General features: G+C 37.1%; 2 protein-coding genes across 2 annotated transcripts; one reads left to right on the forward strand and one right to left on the reverse strand.

Annotated features, from left to right (window-relative positions):
• Positions 1–4,603: 4,603 nt before the first annotated feature.
• LOC112177240 lies at positions 4,604–8,050 on the reverse strand. Its single transcript, XM_024315532.2, has 7 exons — positions 7,891–8,050; positions 7,744–7,765; positions 6,819–6,875; positions 6,651–6,732; positions 5,357–5,452; positions 5,021–5,145; positions 4,604–4,939 (listed from the first exon to the last, which is right to left on the reverse strand). Exons 1-7 carry the CDS (start codon positions 7,991–7,993, stop codon positions 4,777–4,779), a joined length of 648 nt encoding a protein of 215 aa, XP_024171300.1. The 5' UTR covers positions 7,994–8,050; the 3' UTR covers positions 4,604–4,776.
• A 4,546-nt stretch (positions 8,051–12,596) lies between these two features.
• LOC112177466 lies at positions 12,597–13,582 on the forward strand. Its single transcript, XM_024315757.1, has 3 exons — positions 12,597–12,643; positions 12,725–12,777; positions 13,008–13,582. The coding sequence occupies exons 1-3, from the start codon at positions 12,597–12,599 to the stop codon at positions 13,580–13,582; spliced, it is 675 nt and encodes a 224-aa protein (XP_024171525.1).
• Positions 13,583–21,435: the final 7,853 nt, after the last annotated feature.

Raw genomic sequence — 21,435 nt, forward strand, 5'->3', positions numbered from 1 at the left:
TTAGATTAATAATAGACACGTGTCATGATCTACTTCAAAGCTTAGGTAGTGTTAAGTCACAAATTACTTATGCAATTGTGCCTCATAATTATGAAAATTGATTTGTCTTCCATGCTATTTTACCCTTTTTAATCCATTTTCTTTTATTTGTAGGAAACCTTGCATTGAGAATAAAATGACTATTTGAGGCTTGAAATGCGGAGATTTGAAGCTAGGGGAAGAAGACACGGAGATTGGAAGAAAATTGCAAATTGACTTTTCCGGCGATTTTTTTTCTACAAATTTTTCCGGTGAGCCGCTACTCACGGAGGGTCTTTTCTCCGGCAAAGGAGGACCATGGTTGTGAAAATCTCCCATCACTTGAAATTAACATATCTCCCTACACCTTGTCATTTTGTCACCTTGCCAATTTGGGACCATTTGGGGGACAATGGTGTAAGAGCATCTCTTGCACACTTTGGGTCCAAAGAGGACATACATAACTGATCAAAGAGAGGCCAAAGACTCATTATTCAGCATTGTTAACTCCATTCAATCATCTTCATCCTATCCAAGATCAATTTTCTCTCTAGAGAAGACACCACAATTTCCACCACTAAAACCACCATCTCCACCTCTAAAACCTCCATTTCCACCACTACAACCTCCATTTCCTCTACCATTCAACATCGCAACTCACCTTAGAGATTCCAAATGTCACTTTTCTTACCAATATCAAGAGCTTGGAGCAAGGAGAAGGAGGTGACTACCACCACATCATGTTCTTGGAGACCCATCTCCACCACCTCTTCCGGCATCATCAATAGTCACTCTTTACTCCCTATCTCTTTATGAATTTGATGTTTAATAGAATGTTAAAGCTTGTGTATCTAGCTATGTGTGAGTAGTGAACTAGTTGGGGCTAGGATTGAAAGCCCTAGCCAAACTTGCTTGTATTGATGCTTTTGTTTATAAATTGATGCACATTCATGTTCTCATTCTCATATGCTAAGTCCATAATTGAATGCATTACTTAGACCTAATCAATTTGAGTTATGTGTTTGCCATGACATGAAGTTTTTCCTAGAGATTGATTACCTTTAGGCAAAAAGGGAGCATGAAAGCACACCATGTGTGCATGTGAGGGTAGTGAGTTAAAATCACCTAGAGATAGGATTGGTTTGCTTGTTTAGTTACCTAAACTCTAAGCTTTATGCATTTAGGCGCAAAGGATTGAGACATATCCGGTAATTGAATTTGCCTCTAGGTAGTTAGCTCTAGACTTATCCGGTTAGAGTTAATAAAATGAAAGGGTTTAAGCCTTAGTAGTCCTATCCAGATGCTAAAAGGGTAGTTGGACAATTAGCTTTGCATCATTTATATTCAATTACTTTAGTGCTTGCAAGGGAGGCAAAAGGTGAAACCCGATCCCCTAACTCTCATCCATTTGATAACAACTTGTTTAGTTTAGCTTAGTTTATATTACTTGCTTTCGTTGTTTCAATTTGAATAGAAACCAATCTCAAAATCAAAATCAAATCTCTACACACCATCTTACACATACTCACCATGAGCTTTGGTTCACTTGTGAGCCTTTGTTTGTGATTGTACATTTGCATATTCTTCTAGTTTTTCCTTAGGTTTTCCCTAGCTAGGAAAGGATTTACCAATCCTCGTGGGTTCGACATCCTTACTTAATCCCCTATTCTATAACTTGTACCTCTTGCACTTGAGGGTGGCTTCAATGCTAACAGGTAGCTCTCGTTAAAAACTAGCTCAGGAGAGGATCCACTCTTGCTAAATAAAGCATACTTGGAGACCAAGCAATCCTGAGGCAAATCTGGATATTCAAAAATTTACTATTAATTATCAAATATTTGATAATTAATGGTGATTTATTTGTTTGATTACCAAGTATTGTGCAAGAAGGAGCAAGGACGTGAGCCATGCGAATATTCATATATTCTCAGGTAATTAAGGAGTATGGTGAACGCGGAAACATATGGAAGCATGCAATCACACTTGATTGTGATCAACAAGGAATATACCCCATTAAGTTTTTTTAATTCTCTCTTACCTAAAACACTCTAAAGAGGTCTTCTCTAATACCCCATTAAGATTTTTTTTTTTGTTTTCTATTTTTTTTAATACCATTTTACCCTCATCCCTTTGTTACTTAGAGAGAGAAAAAAAATGGAAGAGAGAGAAACCATAGGAGATTCCCTGGATTCCGGTCACCGAAATCTCGCCAACTTTTGCCTGATTCCAGTCACCGGCTGCCGCCCAATGGACTTTTCTAAAAACCTCTCCGGAAATGTTTATGGGGACATCTATTGCCTCCCAATAGAGAGGCAACTATTGCCCCCCAATAGATGTCTATTGTCCCCCAATAGAAGTTTCAAATGCTAGAATATGAACTAATCTTCCTAAATTTAGACAAAAAAAACTTTGTTTAAAGAAAAAAATGAAGAGAATATATCAATTTAAAAACGTCTATTGTCCCCTAATAGACGTTTATTGTCTCTCAATAGACCTTTAACAGACCTCTATTCCCCCCTCCCCCCCCCCAAATATGGATATTAATACTCGATTTATGTGTTGTACACTCAATTACCATTGTGTTGTTCTAAAAAAATGATTTTTTTTGTTATATAATCAAACCTGCAATATTTGAAACAAAAAATTGATCTGGGCACCTATCTCTTCCCACACAGCCACGAGCCCACAATCTCTGCCTTCATCTCCCTTCTCTGGTCGACGACTACGGCGCCTAGAACACTATCAATGGCTTCACTTGGATTCGGATTTGCATCTTCTGGATGTGATAGTTGATGGTATACTGACGCTTCCATTTCCACTTCCATCATCCACTTTCATTTTCTGTACTAACTCAATCTGGCTGGCAGAAAATTATGTGCTCGGAAATTGGCGAATCTAATCCAGGGTTTGAGGCTCCAAGACAAAACCCCTTCTTCTTTCATGTTGCTGCCTTCGTTAGCAAAGAGCCCTAGATCTGAAATCCCGAGCGCACTTCCTACTCCCAATGCACTGGCGAGGCATGGCCTCCGGCCACTATCTAGCCTCTGTGGCTTGGATATGAGGCAAGTTACGGTTGTTGAAATCGTCGTTGTCGAATTGGGACAGCTAAGCTGGACTTGATCAAGAACTCGCGAGAAATATGAAAATGGAAGAGAGAGAGAGATTGGTGAGAGCAGGGGAGCGATGGGCGGCCTCGTCCATGGTGGCGACTTTGATGCAGGAGAAGTGCTCGAGAGAGGAGAAAAAGCCGGAGTAGACGGAGGCGGTGATCGAGCCGGTGAGGATGACGAGGAAGGTGGCCGGTGACGTAGATTCAAGTGAAGGGAGGAGATGCCAGAGGCCGCCAGCGTCGACTTCTGTCCTGGAGTCGATGTGAAGAGAGAGAGAGTGGTCTGGAGTTGATGTGGGGAGAGAGAGAGATTGATAATGAGTGGCATAAAATATAGTTTATTATTTAAGTTAAAGGTAAAGTTGTCATTTTACGTTCAACTGGGTTAGTGGAAATAAAAATCGGTTGCTAGGATAAGTGAGATAATTTTGGCTCATTTTGGTGCTTTAGGTTAAGGACCCTATATTGTATATAATTGCTCATGCATGGGTCAATTAAGGAAGGTGAATCTCCTTTGTTGTATGAAAAAGGCCAACACGCGGCTATCATACTCACATACATATTTGCATGGCAGAAGATCAATTAAGGATGCTATCAACTTTAATTGCGTGGATATATGAATATATATGCAATTAAGACGTTCATAGAGAACAGTTCGCCCAAGAGGAAGGTTACGTCCAAGACTCCAAGAGGCAATTAACATTGCCTATATTCTAGCTACAACAGAGGCAGATAATTATCTATTATTTACAATAGTTATCAAACTATTAGTGTTTTAATTTGATTCAATGCTAATAACTGTGACCTAAAATATAGTATTTCATTCCATTAGGAAGGTGAATCTGCAGCGAGTAGCCTATATATAGAGGCTAAAACGAAACAACAAAGGACAACAACTCTTCAATCAATCTCAACGATGATCAAAGCCTCTCTAGAGCAAACCTACCTTCAACCTAGTTGAAACAAGCGAAGCAAGGGTAACGCCCTCGCAACCCAGCGAAGCTAAAGTCCCGCTTTAGCAAACCCGTGCTTTCTCCTACTTCCTGGTGATTGCTCTGCTTAGTTTACAACAGTAAGTATCGACTCGGTGACGTAAGAGATCACACCACAAGTCCTTATTCGTAAGGCAATAAGTCATTTTCTGAAAGGCATAGGAACCTGGTGACGAGGCTGGTTCTCTCATCGTCCACGGTGTTTGATTAAGAAGTCAGGTCAAGGGACACCCCGATGACTACACCAAAATATGTTGGCACGCTCACTCAAAAGAGACAGTTTGCTACCCAAACTGGTTTTGGAGCCAAACAGAGAGGATGAGCTAGCTCTGATGAGTTTGATCGATGTCACCCTGCGGCCTCCTCAACCCGTTAATCATCTCTTAAATCTATAGTTTATTGCACTAATTTAGAAATTTTACTATAAGTCATTTTTGCTTAGTTGAATGTTCTTTACAAGCAATCTTGCTCTTAAACATACACAACTTGGTACTTCATGGTAACAATACTTGCAAACTGACAGGCAACTGAATAGATGTCCGCAAAGATTGCAAATGAATAAGCGACACAGCCAAATCACCTAGAAGGTGGATAACCAGGTGGAGGATATCCAGCGGGAGGATAGCCTAAAGCCTGCTGAGGTGGATACCCATAGGGTTACCCGTATGCCGGTTGAGGAGGATATCCGACATTGGGAGGAATTTGTAGATCAATGCGAGACATCTGCTGAAACTGAGGCACTGCCATTGGTTGGGGTCCAAACATGCCATCACGCTTGTCCATTTCGATCTTGTGTTGTGTCTGCATACATGCACACACACTGCACAAGAAATCAAATGTAAGATCACTGACTTGCAGTCCACCTTGGTGGAGAAAGATCAATGGGAAAAAGAGAACTCACCTGCAGTACACCAAGTCAGACAAACAGTTCAATAACTGAGACGCCTCTGAGATTTCCTTTCTTCCAACGAGCCTTGCAACTATAGAGAAAATACATGCAAAATGTCGTAGGCAGACCATGAAAGCCTGATAACAAGAGGAATCATGACTAAAAAGTTAAAAGGCCGCATTACTTTAGATTAACTCACAAAAATAGATCTGCTGAGTGAGAGTTGCTCAGGGTCTCCGCTGAATGAGAGTTGCAATGTGTGTGCAAATGGTTGACCCTGTGAGTGTGTGAGCATACAGGTGCTTGTGTGTGTTATGTGTACATGAGAAAAACATGATAGAGAGGTACAATGATGCAATTATCACACTGCGTGGTCTGAATATTAAATTCATCTTGCAACAGAAAGCGAGTTGAAGCCACGGATTGCCCAAAGCACAAAAACACCTGGAACATCAAACATAGAAATGACATTAAAATCTAAACAAGGAGAAGCTCTCTGCAGCTGCAAGTTCAACGTACTGTTCAAGTTACAAAATACTGAAGTATTGAATAAATTTTTACTGATCGTAATTTCAAATCATTCTCAGTTATTGCATAGGAAAGAGTGCTAATCATGTTTTGCATAGTTGCCGGGGGCTGTAAACTTATGGCTAAAATTGTTCAGGGAAGCATGGATACCATGGGTAATGCCAGAGATGTGTTATTCTTGGACATTGGCTTTAGTGGAGGACAGGACCTATAGGATTTGCAACTTGAGTTATCTGGATAGAAATGGACGAATTTTTTAGGATTACAGGGGACAGATGCGGAGAAGTTGTATGATACTGTTAATTCTGTTATCCTAGTCATCTCTTTGGGCTTCTATCACAATGGTCTTTAGGGATGTTCATCTACCTGCCATTTGTTAGATTGTTAGGTAGCTTTCAGAAAGTTTTTCTTCTTTCTGTAGTGAAGCTTATTACTCCCTCGAATTCACCTTCCTAAAGCAAATTTTGACCCTCAAGTACTCCTCATGAAGAACTGATATGATTGCTCATTGGAAACTTCATTAAGGGATAGAGCTAGGTCAAATCTAGCAAATTTGATGATATTTAGGACTGATGGCATTGAGATAGCATGTGAATTGGCTTCTCTGTACTGCATTTAATACATGCATCTATATTCTGCTAATTAGAAACAACAGATCCCCTTTCCTTGTTATGTTTCGGATCTCAGCAGTAGTTGCTATCCTCAGCGCTTCAAGAAACTATAGTATAGACAGTATAGGTTCTGTCGTACGTGCAATAACAACAACTTAGATTAGCTATATCAATTTTTTAACTTTAATCTGAGTCGGTCTGATTTTGATATGTCATTAAGGGTTAGTCTAGAGTAGATGGCAAAAGTTATTAAGAGACATGTACTTACAGAAAAAACTCGATGTCTTTTGAATTTCATTAAACTGTAAAAGTCATCTATAGTTACTAGGTGACTAGAAGTGTGTCCACTCTCTATCAAAGGCATCACCCAAAGAAGCATTGAGAAAATTGTAAAATCTACTAGACTGAACTAAAAGTATTACAACACTAAATACAAGAGAAAGTCCAATGTGTAAGGAGACTAGATTGTAGGTAAGAACCATCTTAAATCAAGTTGAATATACCTCAGTGGCCAGGCAAAATTCAGGGCATTTACTTTCCCCACATCTACCACTGCAGGGCATATAACCAGCACAGCATACATATCTACAACAAACGAATGGACATAAATCAGAACAAAGGCTGAGAATACTTCATTCTAGAGTTCCAAGGAAATGAAAGGTATATATTACCTTGACATGTCATTGTAAAGAGCTCTTTTCCGGAGCAAGTATGATGCACACGGGGCACTACAAGGAAACAAAAGTACAAGGCACTATATATAATTGTAGCCAAAATTCATCATTTCAACCCATAAATATTGAGAAATGAAAATTGCAAGTCAACAATTAAGGACCAAAGTAAGTAAATATAGATATATATATATATATATATATATAAAATAATAATAAAAGCAGACTTCCAAGGTTGAAGCGCAAAGGGTGGTGCTCAGAAGACAATGCATGAGTACATTTAATTAATTAATTTCATAAGATGGGATAACAGAAATTTGCTCACCAGATATGCACCACAATTCACAAGACAAGACCAGTATTTACACTAAACCAAAAGGTATAAGATAGAATCTGCTTTCATTTTATATGACGAGAAATAGTGTAATTGGGTTACTACACATGTCCTACTACATGTTAATCAGTATTCCTCAAATGATGACCCATATGAAACAATGTCCTTGTAGATGAACTGGGACACGCAATATATTATACCTAGTCTTATGACTCTTATCACGTAGAACCCCCTAATGATTTTGTTTTGTTTATTCTTAACGAGTCGAATCATTTGAGAATAATAGCTCTCAAATGACACACAGAAATCCAATAAGCAAGAGACTCGAAACAATTCGCAGTTCAAAGAAACCATTTCGTGATTAAGAGTTTACACATATCCAGGAACTAGTCCGCGATTTTGATGCCAATGAAATTCTTATCAACATGAAGAAAAAAAACAAAAATCGAAGTCAACGAAGGTAAGAGAAAGTCAACGGAAGAAGATAAACAACAGCGAATCGTGAAATTGAAAGCTAATTCAGGTCTACCAGAAAGCAAAGCAAAGAATCGAACAATCAACAAGTAATCGAAGCAGATCAAGATCGCTCACCAAAAAAACGAGAAGCAGCAATCTGCAGCAAACATTCAAAGCCTATCAGACACATAATCATCAGAGGTAAATGTACGAAGAATTTCGAGTTGGAAAGAGAGAGAGAGAGAGAGAGAGAGAAAGAGAGAGAGAGAGAGAGAGAATTACAGCGAGTATCGGCCTGAATGGTTCTCATGAGGTCAGAGAGCCAGAGATTGCGGTAGCTCTGGCGTAACTGCATCTTCTCCATGTTCGCCTGAGACGCCCTCATGGCCGCCGATCCGAGCTCAGAGAGAGAGAGAGAGAGAGAGAGATTGGAGGGGCAAAATGAAATAGACGTTAAGAGAAAATTTTGAAATTATTCTATATATAAAGCGGGGAATGTAACTGTTACATTGTTCCTAAGAGTTGGAAAAGGCGTTTTTGTCCTCACTGTTCGAGGAGCCGTGTCTGTCCTTGCTCTTCTCAGTGTTGGATAGGCATAAGCATAACAGTTAGGTTTCAAACTCAGTGAGTGGGCCGGCTTTTTTTATAATAAATACAAAGGAAGTGACAATGCTTATAGGGGAAAACTTTGAATATTATAATAAATACAAAGGAAGTGACAAGGAAGAGTGGGCCGGCTTTTTTTTATTGATCAGTATTAATTAAGCAAACAATCCTTAGGTCTCGTTTGATTGGCGGAAAGGAAACTAGTTCCTTTGTTTTTCCAATGGGAAGGGAAATGAACTTTCCGAAGAACTTTCTATTCCGATGTTTGGTAATGTAAGGAAAGTTATTCGGAAAGTTGTTAAAAAGTATGTAATTAATTAAATAAAATAATATGTTGTGAGTAATAAATGCAAGGAAAGAAGGGGGAAAGTGATTCCTTTGGAGTATGGAAGGAACCATTTTCCCCCATATTTTCCTTTGCTTCAGGAAAGTATTTCCTTGCCTTTTGCATCCCAAACACAGGAAAGGAACAACTTTCCTTTCCTGATGCTTACTTTCCGCGAACCAAACGAGGCCTTAAAGTAATTGCCCTTCGTTTATTACATTGCTTAAACTTAAAATATCAGACATGCTAGAAAATAGGTTAAACTTTGGCCACATTCCAAATCGATAAGCCATGTATTAAGGAAACAAAAAAGAAAAAAACAGTAGATAATAACAAAATCAATCGGCGATTCCCACATCCAAATCCCAAAAAAAAAAAAAAACAACAACAACATATACACGTTCCATGAAAAAAACAACAACATAATTTTGCTCTTTGGTTTTATATTTTGACATATAATTAGAGCTTACCATGTGGATGCAATCAAACCTAACGGTTTAAAATAGCTAATGGACAATCTCAGACTGCATCTTCTTCTTCTTCTTCTTCTTCTTCTTCTCTCTCCTCTCTCTTCTCTCGCCTTGAAATTTATCAATTAATCTTTGATAGAACATAGGCAGCCAAGTGTTCTTTGTCTTCAATCTTCACCAACTACCCTCTTCTCTCACTCTTTGTCTTTTGAACCTAGTTCTTCAATTTTGGATCTAACCCAGTTCATAGTTTTCAATTTGTATTGCCATGTTTGATTGTTAGCTTCATAATCTTGGTTTTTGGATGAGAGATCTTGAAGGGATATATTCATTCAAATTTGGCTGAGGGAAGATAAGCTTAAAATCATCTGCTCTTTTTGGACTGAGCTAACTACAAATAAAATAAAATAAAATAAAGACATAGTGAATGGATTGAGTATCAGCAGGAACGCATGAGCAAGAAGACTAAGGTGGTTGATTACATTGGTGCGGAAAAAAGGAAAAGAAGAAAAACTAAGAGAGAGAAAGAGAGAGCAACCACTGAGAAAGAAGAGAAGAACAAGAGAGAGAAGGAAATAAAATAGAAAATGAAAAGCCAGATTTATTGTAGGCCATTAGATCTAACAATAGAAACGTGCCTTCATCTCTTTAAAAGCTTAGGAATCTCAGGTGAATTGAAAAAGTTGCTCAGGAGATGATCTGCTCCCTTAACTACATGCTACAATTCATTTCTTTATGCCCAAATTTAAGCGATTACGTTCATCCTCCCTCTCACTGCAAACACAACCATTTGAAGAGAGAATTTTGCGTGGGGCAGTCGCACGACCACGTGGTGGGGTGGACCAATCACTGTCCAGTAGGGGGGGTATTTTGGATATTGCACTTTAGAGAGCAAGGGCAGTTTTAGAAAAGAGAGAAAATTTCATTTCTTCTGATTTGTTGGCCCTAAAGCCACATGGTGGGGAAACCCCACCAAAGAATTTATCCCATTTGAAGTTACCAACTATATCTATGACGACCTTTTTTACTGCAGCCAGCACGTCTTTATTTGTTTTTGCTACTAACTATATTGTTCTTTTTACAGAGATTCTTCACTTATTTTGGAGATGAGTCGCAAACAAAACCACAAGGACAATTTTGACCTTTCATCTTTTGGTAATCTCTCGACCAATGCCCAGCCCTTCTTTTTAACGTGTTGTACACCTTCTGCTTAAAAAATGGAAATAGAAATAAATTTCAATGCATAACTAATGTTATTCAATAGCTGACCAGGTTTTAGTGCGCAGGTTATTATGATTAACTTTCTAAAAGCAGGCGAATTCCCAAATTCCCACAAGTAAGGAGATAGAGATAACGGGAAGATAATGGAGTGGGAGACATGAATTTCGAATATGGCAACAGGCTTCTATTCCCACAAGTAAGGATGAGATGAATTTTCTCATTCCTCATGGTGAAAAAGGGTGGGGTTGAATTCATGGTGGGAGAGAGAATAAAAAAACAGAAATCAGGATTAGTTAGATCAACCAAGTCGAACCCAAAGGGGAAATGAAGGGAATATTTCATGGTTAGGTGAAGGGAATCAATTGGGCCTTATCAAACGTGGAAGACTAGGGGCTTACAAACAAGTGATGGTGAGAACAGAGAAAACAGACCATGAAAACATATCGATGAACACGTGTGGAAACAAAGATAAAAAGAAAGTTAAAAAAAAAGAGTCTTCCTGCCCGTGGATGGGAAGGATGCTTCTTTCCCTTTTTTTTTTTTTTTACGTGACTATTTATTCTCTTTTCTATCTCATAAAAAATAGAGATTTTTTTTTTCCTTTCTACTGAAAGATAACTAAAGTAAAAGAAAAGACTCCGATCAAAATAAAAATATATAGTAACTCTTACATACAAACCGGTTGCAATGTATAGAATGGAAAAATTTATTCTACCAAAAAACATTTGAAGAAAAAAGCTAAAGAGATTTATTACTTTTTGTAAAAACAAATGCCAACGACTCATGGACCAAATAGAGCGTGTGCGTGCTAGGCACTAACAATGGTGAGAGTCAATGAGTTCTTCACAACGTCAAGCATACTTGGCACGTGGACGCGCAATAGCTCAAGAAAATCTATATGTGGTGGAAACTAGCCCAAGTAACAGAGCTGAACAAGCTCCAGGTACTTCTGTAATCAAATATTCCAAGTATATTGCTCAATTTTATAGCTATAATTTATAGTTCAATTAAATGAACTTCTTCAATACAATTACATTGTTAAGATTTATGCACTCATAGGAATTTCCTCAAAAAAAATGCTAACTCATTTGTGTTAATAGAAGAATTTGGCAATCAATGCACAAGTTCAAGAATTTCTTCAAATTCCAACAACCCCGAACAAGATTACTCAAGGGTACACTAAACTCGCATAAGACAAATGGCACGTTCGAATAGATCAAAAACAAGCGATGGAGTTGTCCTAATTTCTACCCGCTATGGTGAGCTTAATATATTAAACTTATTGATAGCGAATCATGTGTATGTATTGTTGCAAACAACTTTTGATAAGGATCTATATTTTTACTTATATCCAAAGTTACCTAATGCTACCATGAATAATCATGAGGAGCATAACATCAACAATGTGGCCATGAATAATGATGAGGAACATACCAACTACATTGAGGAAGACAATGAAAGTGAGCCTATGAATAATCATGAGGAGCGCCGTAACAACATTCATCAAGTACGGCGTATGAGGAGGGTAAGAATAAACAATACGGCTAAATAATGTTTAGTACCCTGTGGTTTGAGTCCAAAATCAATTCAGTCATTGGACTTTCAATTTCATCAAAAACACCCTCACACTATCATTTCTCATCCAATAGATCCCTCCGTCATGATTTCGTCAAATGAAGTCGTTAAGTAGCTGATGTGGCATGCCAACTTCTACCACTAATACAGTCTCCCCCAGAAATGGTTCACCTCTTTTCTAATCAAACTTATGAGGGCAGAAAATTCAGACAAAATATTAGGGCCTACAACAATGTGTTTGCATTCACTTCAATCAGCGTACATGTTGATGAAAGAATTAATATCCAAGGGCCGTGGACATAATACCTTTCGTGCATAAGGTTCTATATATCATAAAATTGGTGGTCTGTTACTAATTGACCGGAGAAGACCACGATATCTACAGGCTTATGTATATGACATTGAGCATGAACTTGAGAATGGATTGTCTGAAAGTGAAGTTTTGGAGAGGGGAATGGTTGAAAAGATACAACAAATTCTTAGTCAACACAATCCATTTGTTCAAACATTTTGAAGTCTCGGACAACTTCAAGATTTGCCCAATTGCAGACTCATCATCAGAGAGCAGCCTTTCGACCGTCGTCAGTATAATTTGCCATCTGCATCACAAGTTGTTGCTATTATAGTAGGGGGTGACGACATCAATCCAAATGGGAGAGATTTTATGGTTCAAACAATTAGTAGACGACTTTGGAATGTCAAAGACTCAGTTGGATATTATGACCTCATGCAGTATCCATTATTATTGCCTTATGGAACATATGGATAGGACATTAATACTCACGGCAATAATGGAAGACCAATGTCATGTTGCGACTACTACGCATATATGTTACAGGTTGGTTACTCTATTTACTTTAAATTTTCTATCACTAAGAATATGGCATTAAAATGCATGCTTAAAATCTTGATTTTGTAGATGCGTCAAGGTCATGAAAATCCTCTACATTGAGGAGGACGCCTCTTACAAAAGTATGTTGTAGATAATTATGTAAAGATTGAATCACATAAGCTCAGATGGCTTCGTAGTAATCAAGGAAAATTTCGGAGAGAATTTCGACAAGGACTTCAAGACTCTCTACATGCAGGAGAAAATGATGCAGGTTTGATTTAGTATTGGATTGATGTTAAGATCTTATAATTGGCATCATTTTATTTATAATTGTATAAAGACAAATTAAATGTAATTTGATACATTACAGGTAACGTTGGTCGTAGAACAACTCTGTCATCATTGTTTATTGGAAGCCCACGTGACATGTACCAACAATATCAAGATGCAATGGCTTTGGTTCAAAAATATAGTCGGCCGGATCTTTTTATCATCATGACCTGTAACCCAAATCGGGAAGAAGTTAGAAGTGAACTACTCCTCAGACAAACCCCACAAGACCATCCTGATTTAGTCACCAGGGTATTTGATGCAAAATTTGAGCAATTAAAAGAAAACATCATCAACAAGGGGTTGCTGGGAAAAGTGGTTGCACCTGCTTTCGTTGTTGAATTTCAAAAATGGGGCCTATCACATGTTCATATGTTGATTATGTTAGAAGAAAATGACAAGCTTAATAACCCTGATGAATATGATCGCATTGTTAGAGCTGAAATACCATATGAGGACGAGGAGCCTCAACTTTATGATGCAGTGTGTACACATATGATTCATGGTCTATGTGGAACTCTTTACTCAAGGCAGTCATGTATGAAAAATGGGAGTTGCAATAAAGGCTACCCAAAACCATTTGCAAATTTCACTATGCAAGGGAATGATGCATAATCTGTATATCGGAGACGAGAAAGTCTTTTACCGATACCTTTGCGTAGACGAGGAGATGTGATGGTGGATAATAGTTGGGTAGTTCCCTACAACCCATGGTTACTAATACGATATAATTGTCACATCAATGTTGAAATTTGTGGGGGCATAAAAGTGTCAAGTGCTTATATAAGTATATCTACAAAGGTCCTGACAGAGTGGCACTTGAGCTGCAATCAAACCCAGAGTTTGATGAAATTAGACAATTTGTTGATGCAAGGTGGGTTTGTGCACCGGAGGTTTTATGAAGGATCTTCAAATTTCCAATGAACAGAATATATCCAACAGTAGAACAATTACAAATACATTTTCCCAACATGCAACAGATAACATTCAATGTTAATGAAACAGAAGAGAATATTCTGGCAGATGATCACACACAAATGTCAAGGCTTACTGAGTTTTTCACCATAAATCGAATGGATGAGGATGTGAGAGCATATTTGTATCGAGAAATTCCTGAACATTATAGGTGGGATAATAGCAATAAAATTTGGGTGAAAAGAAGGAGAAACTACAAGGTTATTGAGCGAATATACAACGTCTCACCATCTGAAAGTGAGAAATTTTTCCTACGTGTCCTTCTTAATCATGTAAGAGGTCTAAGATCATTTTGTGATTTGCTTACTGTTTATGGTGTTCTACAACCAACATTCAAGCAAGCAGTAGAGAAACAAGGTTTGCTAGAAAATGACAATAGTATCCGATATTGTTTGTTGGAGGCCTCTGCAATTAAGATGCCATCAACTTTGAGGAGATTATTCGTCACAATTTTGGTGTGCAATGAGCCAATCGATGTTCGAACATTAAGGGATGAACTTTTTCCTTTTATGGTGGAAGATTATCCTTCATCTGATGATATTGCAAACCGAAACAAGCTCTTACAAGATTTAAATGGAGTACTTGAACAATTTAACAAAAACATTAGACATTTTGACCTACCTGAAATAACAAGGGAGCCAGAAGAAAATTCAAGAATGCCAAGGTGTATCGAAGACGAACTTTCCGTACATATCTCGCAAGAAGACATTGATGTAATTGACCGCCTTAATGACGACCAAAGGATCACCTTTAACATGATCATGGATGCAGTTCAGAGAAAAAGAAGTGCATTATTTTTTGTTGATGGTCCTAGTGGAACTGGGAATACATATTTATACCGTGTATTGCTAGCAAACTTACGAAGAATGAATCATATAGTCTTAGCCACATCATCATCTGGAATAGCTGCAAATATACTGTCCGGTGGGAGGACAGCTCACTTTAGATTTAAGATTCCACTTAATGTAGATGTGTCATCTATGTGTTCCATAAGTAAAAAAATTGCTCTGGCACAACTGATACAAGATTCGACTACAATTACTTGGGATGAGGCACTTATGACACATCGACATGTCTTTGAAGCACTTGATCGAACTTTTCGAGACATAATGGATGTCGACTTACCATTCGGTGGAAAGATAATGATTTTTGGGGGAGATTTTCATCAAGTCCTCCTTGTTGTTGCTAAAGGAACAAAGTCTGAACTCATTCAAGCCTCCATTCTGAAATCAACATTTTGGGCACAAATAAGATATTGAGACTGAGACGGAATATGAAATCCATAAATGACCACCAATTTGTAGAGTTTCTTCTTCATGTTGGCGATGGGAGTGAACAATTCATCAATGACGAAATGATAAGATTACCAGAATGCATGGTGGTTCCATGGGAAAGCGACCAATCTATCAATCTAACTATTGATAAAGTTTTCCCCAATTTGGGTGATCATGTAAATGATGCAAGATACATGGTGGACAGAGCATTGATTACTCCTATAAACGACGATGTGGACATGTTGAATGAAAAGATAATCAATATGTTTCTAGGTGAAGAAATTACATTGTACTCATTTGACTCTGTTGAAGATGACATCAGAAATTTGTACCAACCAGAGTTTCTGAACTCAATAACCGCAGGTGGGCTACCACCCCACAAGTTAACTTTGAAAGTAGGTGCTTCAATCATGCTAGCTTTTGAGGAATATTGACCCTAAATTGGGATTGTGTAATGGTACTAGATTATTGTGTCATGATTCGTAACAAAATCTGATTGATGCTGAGATACTGACGCGCTCAAAGCAAGCGCGCAATTTAACCCTGAAAATATCGTTAGTAGTATAAGCAAATAGGGATCGTTCTATTCCGGGGATTGAGGGTACACCTGTCATTGTCAAACAAATAAACAATTAAAATTAAAACAAAGTATAATATTTACAAAGATATTCACAAGTATAAACATTATTTACGAAAAAGGGGGGATTTTGTTTTTGGATTTTCGAAAATAAAACTAAGTTAACAAAATAATTTAAAATGCAAAAACATAAAAATACAAATGGAGTGAGAGAACAAAGATCAAAAACCGAAACATATGATTAAAATTGATTCAAACCCTAATATTGTTCATCTAAGTCATGAGAGAGGAGTTGATCATGTGAAACATTCGAAAGCAAATGAATTCCCATTTTTTACTTTTCAATGCTAATTAACCTAAGCGAAAGCACCTAGATTAATCCTATTAAACATGCAATCAAACCCTAGAAAGCTAGTCAATCATGTCATGTTTAACGCATTACACATAGAGAAAGGCTATCAACTCAAGTGTACAACTTAGTATGGAAAAGTCCACCTAATTGCAATCCTCTTTAATTAAATTCGGTCTTTGCACAAAACCTTTACTACTTTGATTCAAGTTTACACAAAACGAAAAGTCGATTTCATGTTCTTAAACCTAGCACCATTCATATCAAAACCCTAAGTGTTTGCAACCACATAAGATTAAAATACAAAAGTTATCTATAACGCAAATTTAATTAAACAAACCCACATAAGCAACCTTCGAATCACAATAATATGAATCTGAAAATTCTCAATTAATCATAAAATTCCAGAAATTAATATTCATTCAAACACATATGTCAACTAGAACAAAACCAACGAAATCAAAGCAAAGGTTACAAAGGAGAATCAGATTACACCGTGAGATGGAGATGAGATGAACGAATTGAGGATGTGGTCTCTTGAATCTCGAAAGCAAGCTTCAAGGATGGTGATGGAGGATGATGCTCACGGCAATTCTTCTTCTCCCTTGGCCTTGCTTGAAATGTTGAATGCACTAGAGGATGGAGAGAAAAATGGAAAGGAAATGGAGAGACAAAGAAGATGAGATGGATGAAGGAATTTGTGTAGAAAAATGGAAAGGAAATGGAGAGACAAAGAAGATGAGATGGATGAAGGAATTGGTGATTGAGAGTGAGAGGAGAAGGTGTTTAAATAGGGAAGAAAAAGAAGAGTGAAATGATGAGATGAAGAAAAATAATGAAAGTGGAGTATGAGAGTGGTTTGTAAAATATGTAAAAGATGAGGTAATGATGAAAGCAAAGCATGAAGGTGAAGAAATGTGGAAGTGATGATGATCTTTTAGGGTAGAAAAATTGTATCCAAGGAAAAAGAAATGCTTTCTTCATATGGGTGGGAAACATGAATATGTGGTGTTGAGTTGTTTTCAGGTCAGTTTCTTCCCCTTTATTCCTTCAATTATTTCTCCATCAAAACTTCAGAATGAGCCTTCGACTTCTTCATAAAAAATGTTCCACTATGAGTGTATATCATCCTCACAAATTTTCAGAGCTTTATTCCATGTGGTTGGGCCGGAAATGCTGCTGGACCTCTTACAGGTCCAGTTTTCCGGTTTTGCTTCTGTAGAAAATTGGGCTGATTGTTTGAAGGCCTTCCACTCATATTTTTCTCTGGCACTCTTCATAAGAAATGATCCTTTGGGTGTCTAGAATGGATCTGGAGAGTTTCAGCTCATTTCGAGTTCATTTCGTCAGGTGGCCGCTCCTTCTTCCTTGCTTGGCTCTGATTCTCCTAGCCGGAGTAAGAAAATATTCAAGGTTGACTTTTTAGTGCATTTTCATTCTTCTCCATCATTTCTAGGTAATTATGGACGTAACACTCATTTCTTCTTCATCTACTCCAATGTACCTAAAAATAGAAATTAAGTTAAAAATCGATTCGTTAAGGAATAACTAAGCAAAATGTGAGAAATTAACATTTAAAATATCACATTAAAATGCGCCTATCAGATACTAACTAGACAGTTTGCCGGGACTAGAGTTTTTCTACCTAGAATTCCTTTGAAAAGTGCAGAAATTGCTGGGCTACCATTTCAACTAACAAGAAAGCAATTTCCAGTCAAATTGAGCTTATGTTTAACCATAAACAAATCTCAGGGCCAGACTATCCCACATGTACGTAACACTCATTTCTTCTTCATCTACTCCAATGTACCTAAAAATAGAAATTAAGTTAAAAATCGATTCGTTAAGGAATAACTAAGCAAAATGTGAGAAATTAACATTTAAAATATCACATTAAAATGCGCCTATCAAATTCCCCCACACTTAGCTTTTGCTAGTCCCTTAGCAAAACAAAACAAAAAAAATCCAAAACAGAACAAAGACTTGACAAAAAGCAAGTAAATGACTCTATTGCTCCTAACTGTTGTCTCAGAGACTCCAAACTCATGGCTTTCACGTTAAACACTTAATCAAAATCACAAAGATAATTCCATGGTTAATAAACCTGTGACATTCATATGACTAAGCAAGATATGGAGAACTTAAGTTATACAGTGAATGATAGCATGTTTCGAACAAGTCCAATCCAAACTCACAGGGCATACTCTCGATTTTTCTCTCAGAAATGGCTATGCTTAAAAGCTTCACACTCAAGTATATGCAAGAGAACAAATTGTAAGGCAACAAACAGCTTGCATATTTCATCAATAAACACATTTTGTGAAGAATTTTTAAAGACCTCATGAAATGACTAAGTGCACAAATGGACCTAAACCATAAGCTCGACTGCGTAACTGACTCCACTAACCAAAGACTGCCCATCTCAAGGATCAAGTCAGCACTTAAAACAGGTTGTAATGGGGCTAAGCTAGGGTTTTCGAAATGAAGATTAAGGATACAAAAAAATCCTAAGGACCTAGCAGAGCATATAAGGACCACCTTATGTCATTATTTTTGTAGACCAAATATCATTGTTTTGGGCCAAACCTTCACTCTAACCAACATGGGAATGGACAAAGGCATAATTTTCAACTTTGAGTCTTCTACAAATTTGCAAGTCCAAAACCACACTTCAACATTTTCTCAAGAGTTTTCTTTTCAATTTTTCTTCTCTTTTGCCGCTTTTCTTTCTTTCTTTCTTTTTTTTTTTTTTTTTTTTTTTTTCAAGGCAAATTTTTTTTTTTTCTTCTTTTTTTTTTTTTGGATTTTCCCCACCCCACACTTGTCTTTCATCGTCACCCCTACATACTATGTCATGCTCTACTAAGTCCTTAAGACAAGGGTAGAGATATCCTGTACTAAGCTCATGGTAGGGTAGTGAGGGTGATGAAACAAAGGTTTTCAACGTAGGCTCAAAGGGGTTCATTCTAAGGAGTCCCACGACGGGCACAATTGGGGACACATGCTTGTTTGGCTTTGGTGGTTACCCTAATGCCTTCTATCCTATCCAGGATCAGTGCATATTATGGCATACAAGTTTTGACAGTCACAACAGCCGAGTTCTAGTACTCTCTAGTCCATTAAAATCTATGGCACATGATCATTGGATTTCCAAAGAATGATGAGGTTTTGCAAATACAGCCACGAAATTCTAGAATTATCAATAAGCACTCGAAAAGAAAGTATTTTAGCACAAAAACTCACTTTGGGTCAAATGAATCAGACTTAATCCTAGCATGCTTAATGAACCAAGTTACAATCCTATCTCAAATCTTCATACAAGTATCACAATGTCGATTAACCACAGAATTCAATTAAGTCCTATTTCGATTGTGAAAACCTTCAGCCATGAATTCAGAGACATGTTCATCCTAGACGTTAGGAGCATCCTAAGACTCAAAAACAAAAACAAAAGTAACCAAATTTTTTTTAAATTTTTGACATTTTCAAATTTTTTTTTTTTTTTGTATTTTTCAATATATATGACTCAAAATAAAAGACTCAAATATAAATCCCTTCCCCCACACTTAAATATTGCATTGTCCTCAATGTAATCAAGCATAAGCATGCAATGAAACACTTAAGCATATAGGGATGAAATTTACGAAAATAACTACTAAAACAAACAAGCAAAAACGAAAAAATAAAAGATAAGGATAAAGAAAGCAAATCTGATTTGCATGGGTTGCCTCCCAAGTAGCGCTTGGTTTTAACGTCTTCTCAGCCTAGACGTGGTTTCCTCTTGTCCTCAGCTGGTGGAACCTTCAAAGCCTCCCTTTGGGTTTGGAATTGTATTGCGTGGAAGCTTACCACTCTCATGAAACTTGGTCATGAAGTCCACCACTTGTCCCATTTGCTTCTTGAGCTCTGCAATGTCCTTGGTATGGTTCTGTTGTCCTTGAAGCAAAGTCCTACGGAGATGCAGACATGGCTTAGTATAGTGTAATTTTTTTTTAAAATTATATATATATATATATATATTTTTTTTAAATTTTTTTTTTTTTTTTTTGTAAATAGCTAAATTTAATAAGACTGAATAAATGCAGTTTTTTTTTTTTAATATATAGGACTCAAAAATAAAAGACAAAAATATATATAGGACTCAAAATGAAAAAAAAATATAAATCCCTTCCCCCACACTTAAATATTGCATTATCCTCAATGTAATAAATTAAAAGCATGCAATGAAATAAGTAAGCATAGATAGAAGACATTTACGAAAACAAATCCTAAAATAAAAATTAAAGAGAAAAATTGAAAAATAAAAAGAAATAGGGAAAGAGAAAGCAAATCTGATTATATTCTGAATTGGGTTGCCTCCCAAGTAGCGCTTGTATTTTACGTCTTGCAGCCAGACGGTACCTACATTAAATAAAGTTAGTAACTATAATTAACAAAGAAATACAAAATAAAAACAAGTATAACTATTAATTACAAACTAAAAGTATAATTAACAAGTATATTGTACATAAGACACAAGTTAAGTACTCAAGTGAGTATAAAACGTGAAAAGTATTTTTACAAGTTTAAAGTGTGAAACAACAAAATAATTTACACGTATAGAGTATTCACAAGTATTTCTTTTGTTATAAACATTATTGATATCGAATCAAATTCCAAGCGGTAAATCAAGTGAACGTGCGGCCCAAGTATAGTCGCCTAGACACAAACTCCCTTTCAAATCGTTTGGGCAACCTTACTGAAATGGCCAGGTGGGGGAGGACGAACACGAGAGGAAAAATCCATTTTGGCATGAGCTACTCCCACATTGTGGTTTAGGCCCATTTGCAAGCACTTCTGGATTCAAAAACCCGTCATGAACGTTGTCCCCTTCCTAGACACCATTTCACATAGGCTTTCTTACTAAGATGAGAAAGGTCATAAGTGTGAAGACAGTTCAACAAGTGTTAATAAAGGCCGCCCTCAACCTTAAGGGACCTGAGCTAGGTACCAGTAAGGGGTTTAGGCCAATATTAACAAAAGAGACTTCACCTATTCCTCTCAATTTACAACCTACAATTAAAATTCGTGTTCAATAATATAAATAATATTCTAGTTAATTTAAACTAAGTTTTAAACAATTTATATACAACAAATATATACAATAAATGATACAATTTAGCAAGTGATTTTTCAATCCCCGGCAACGGCGCCAAAAATTGACGCGTCTGAAAGCAAGCGCGCAATTTAACCCTGAAAATATCGTTAGTAGTATAAGCAAATAGGGATCGTTCTATTCCGGGGATTGAGGGTA

The sequence above is a fragment of the Rosa chinensis genome, chromosome 7, assembly GCF_002994745.2.
Source record: "Rosa chinensis cultivar Old Blush chromosome 7, RchiOBHm-V2, whole genome shotgun sequence".
Lineage (NCBI taxonomy): Eukaryota > Viridiplantae > Streptophyta > Magnoliopsida > Rosales > Rosaceae > Rosa > Rosa chinensis.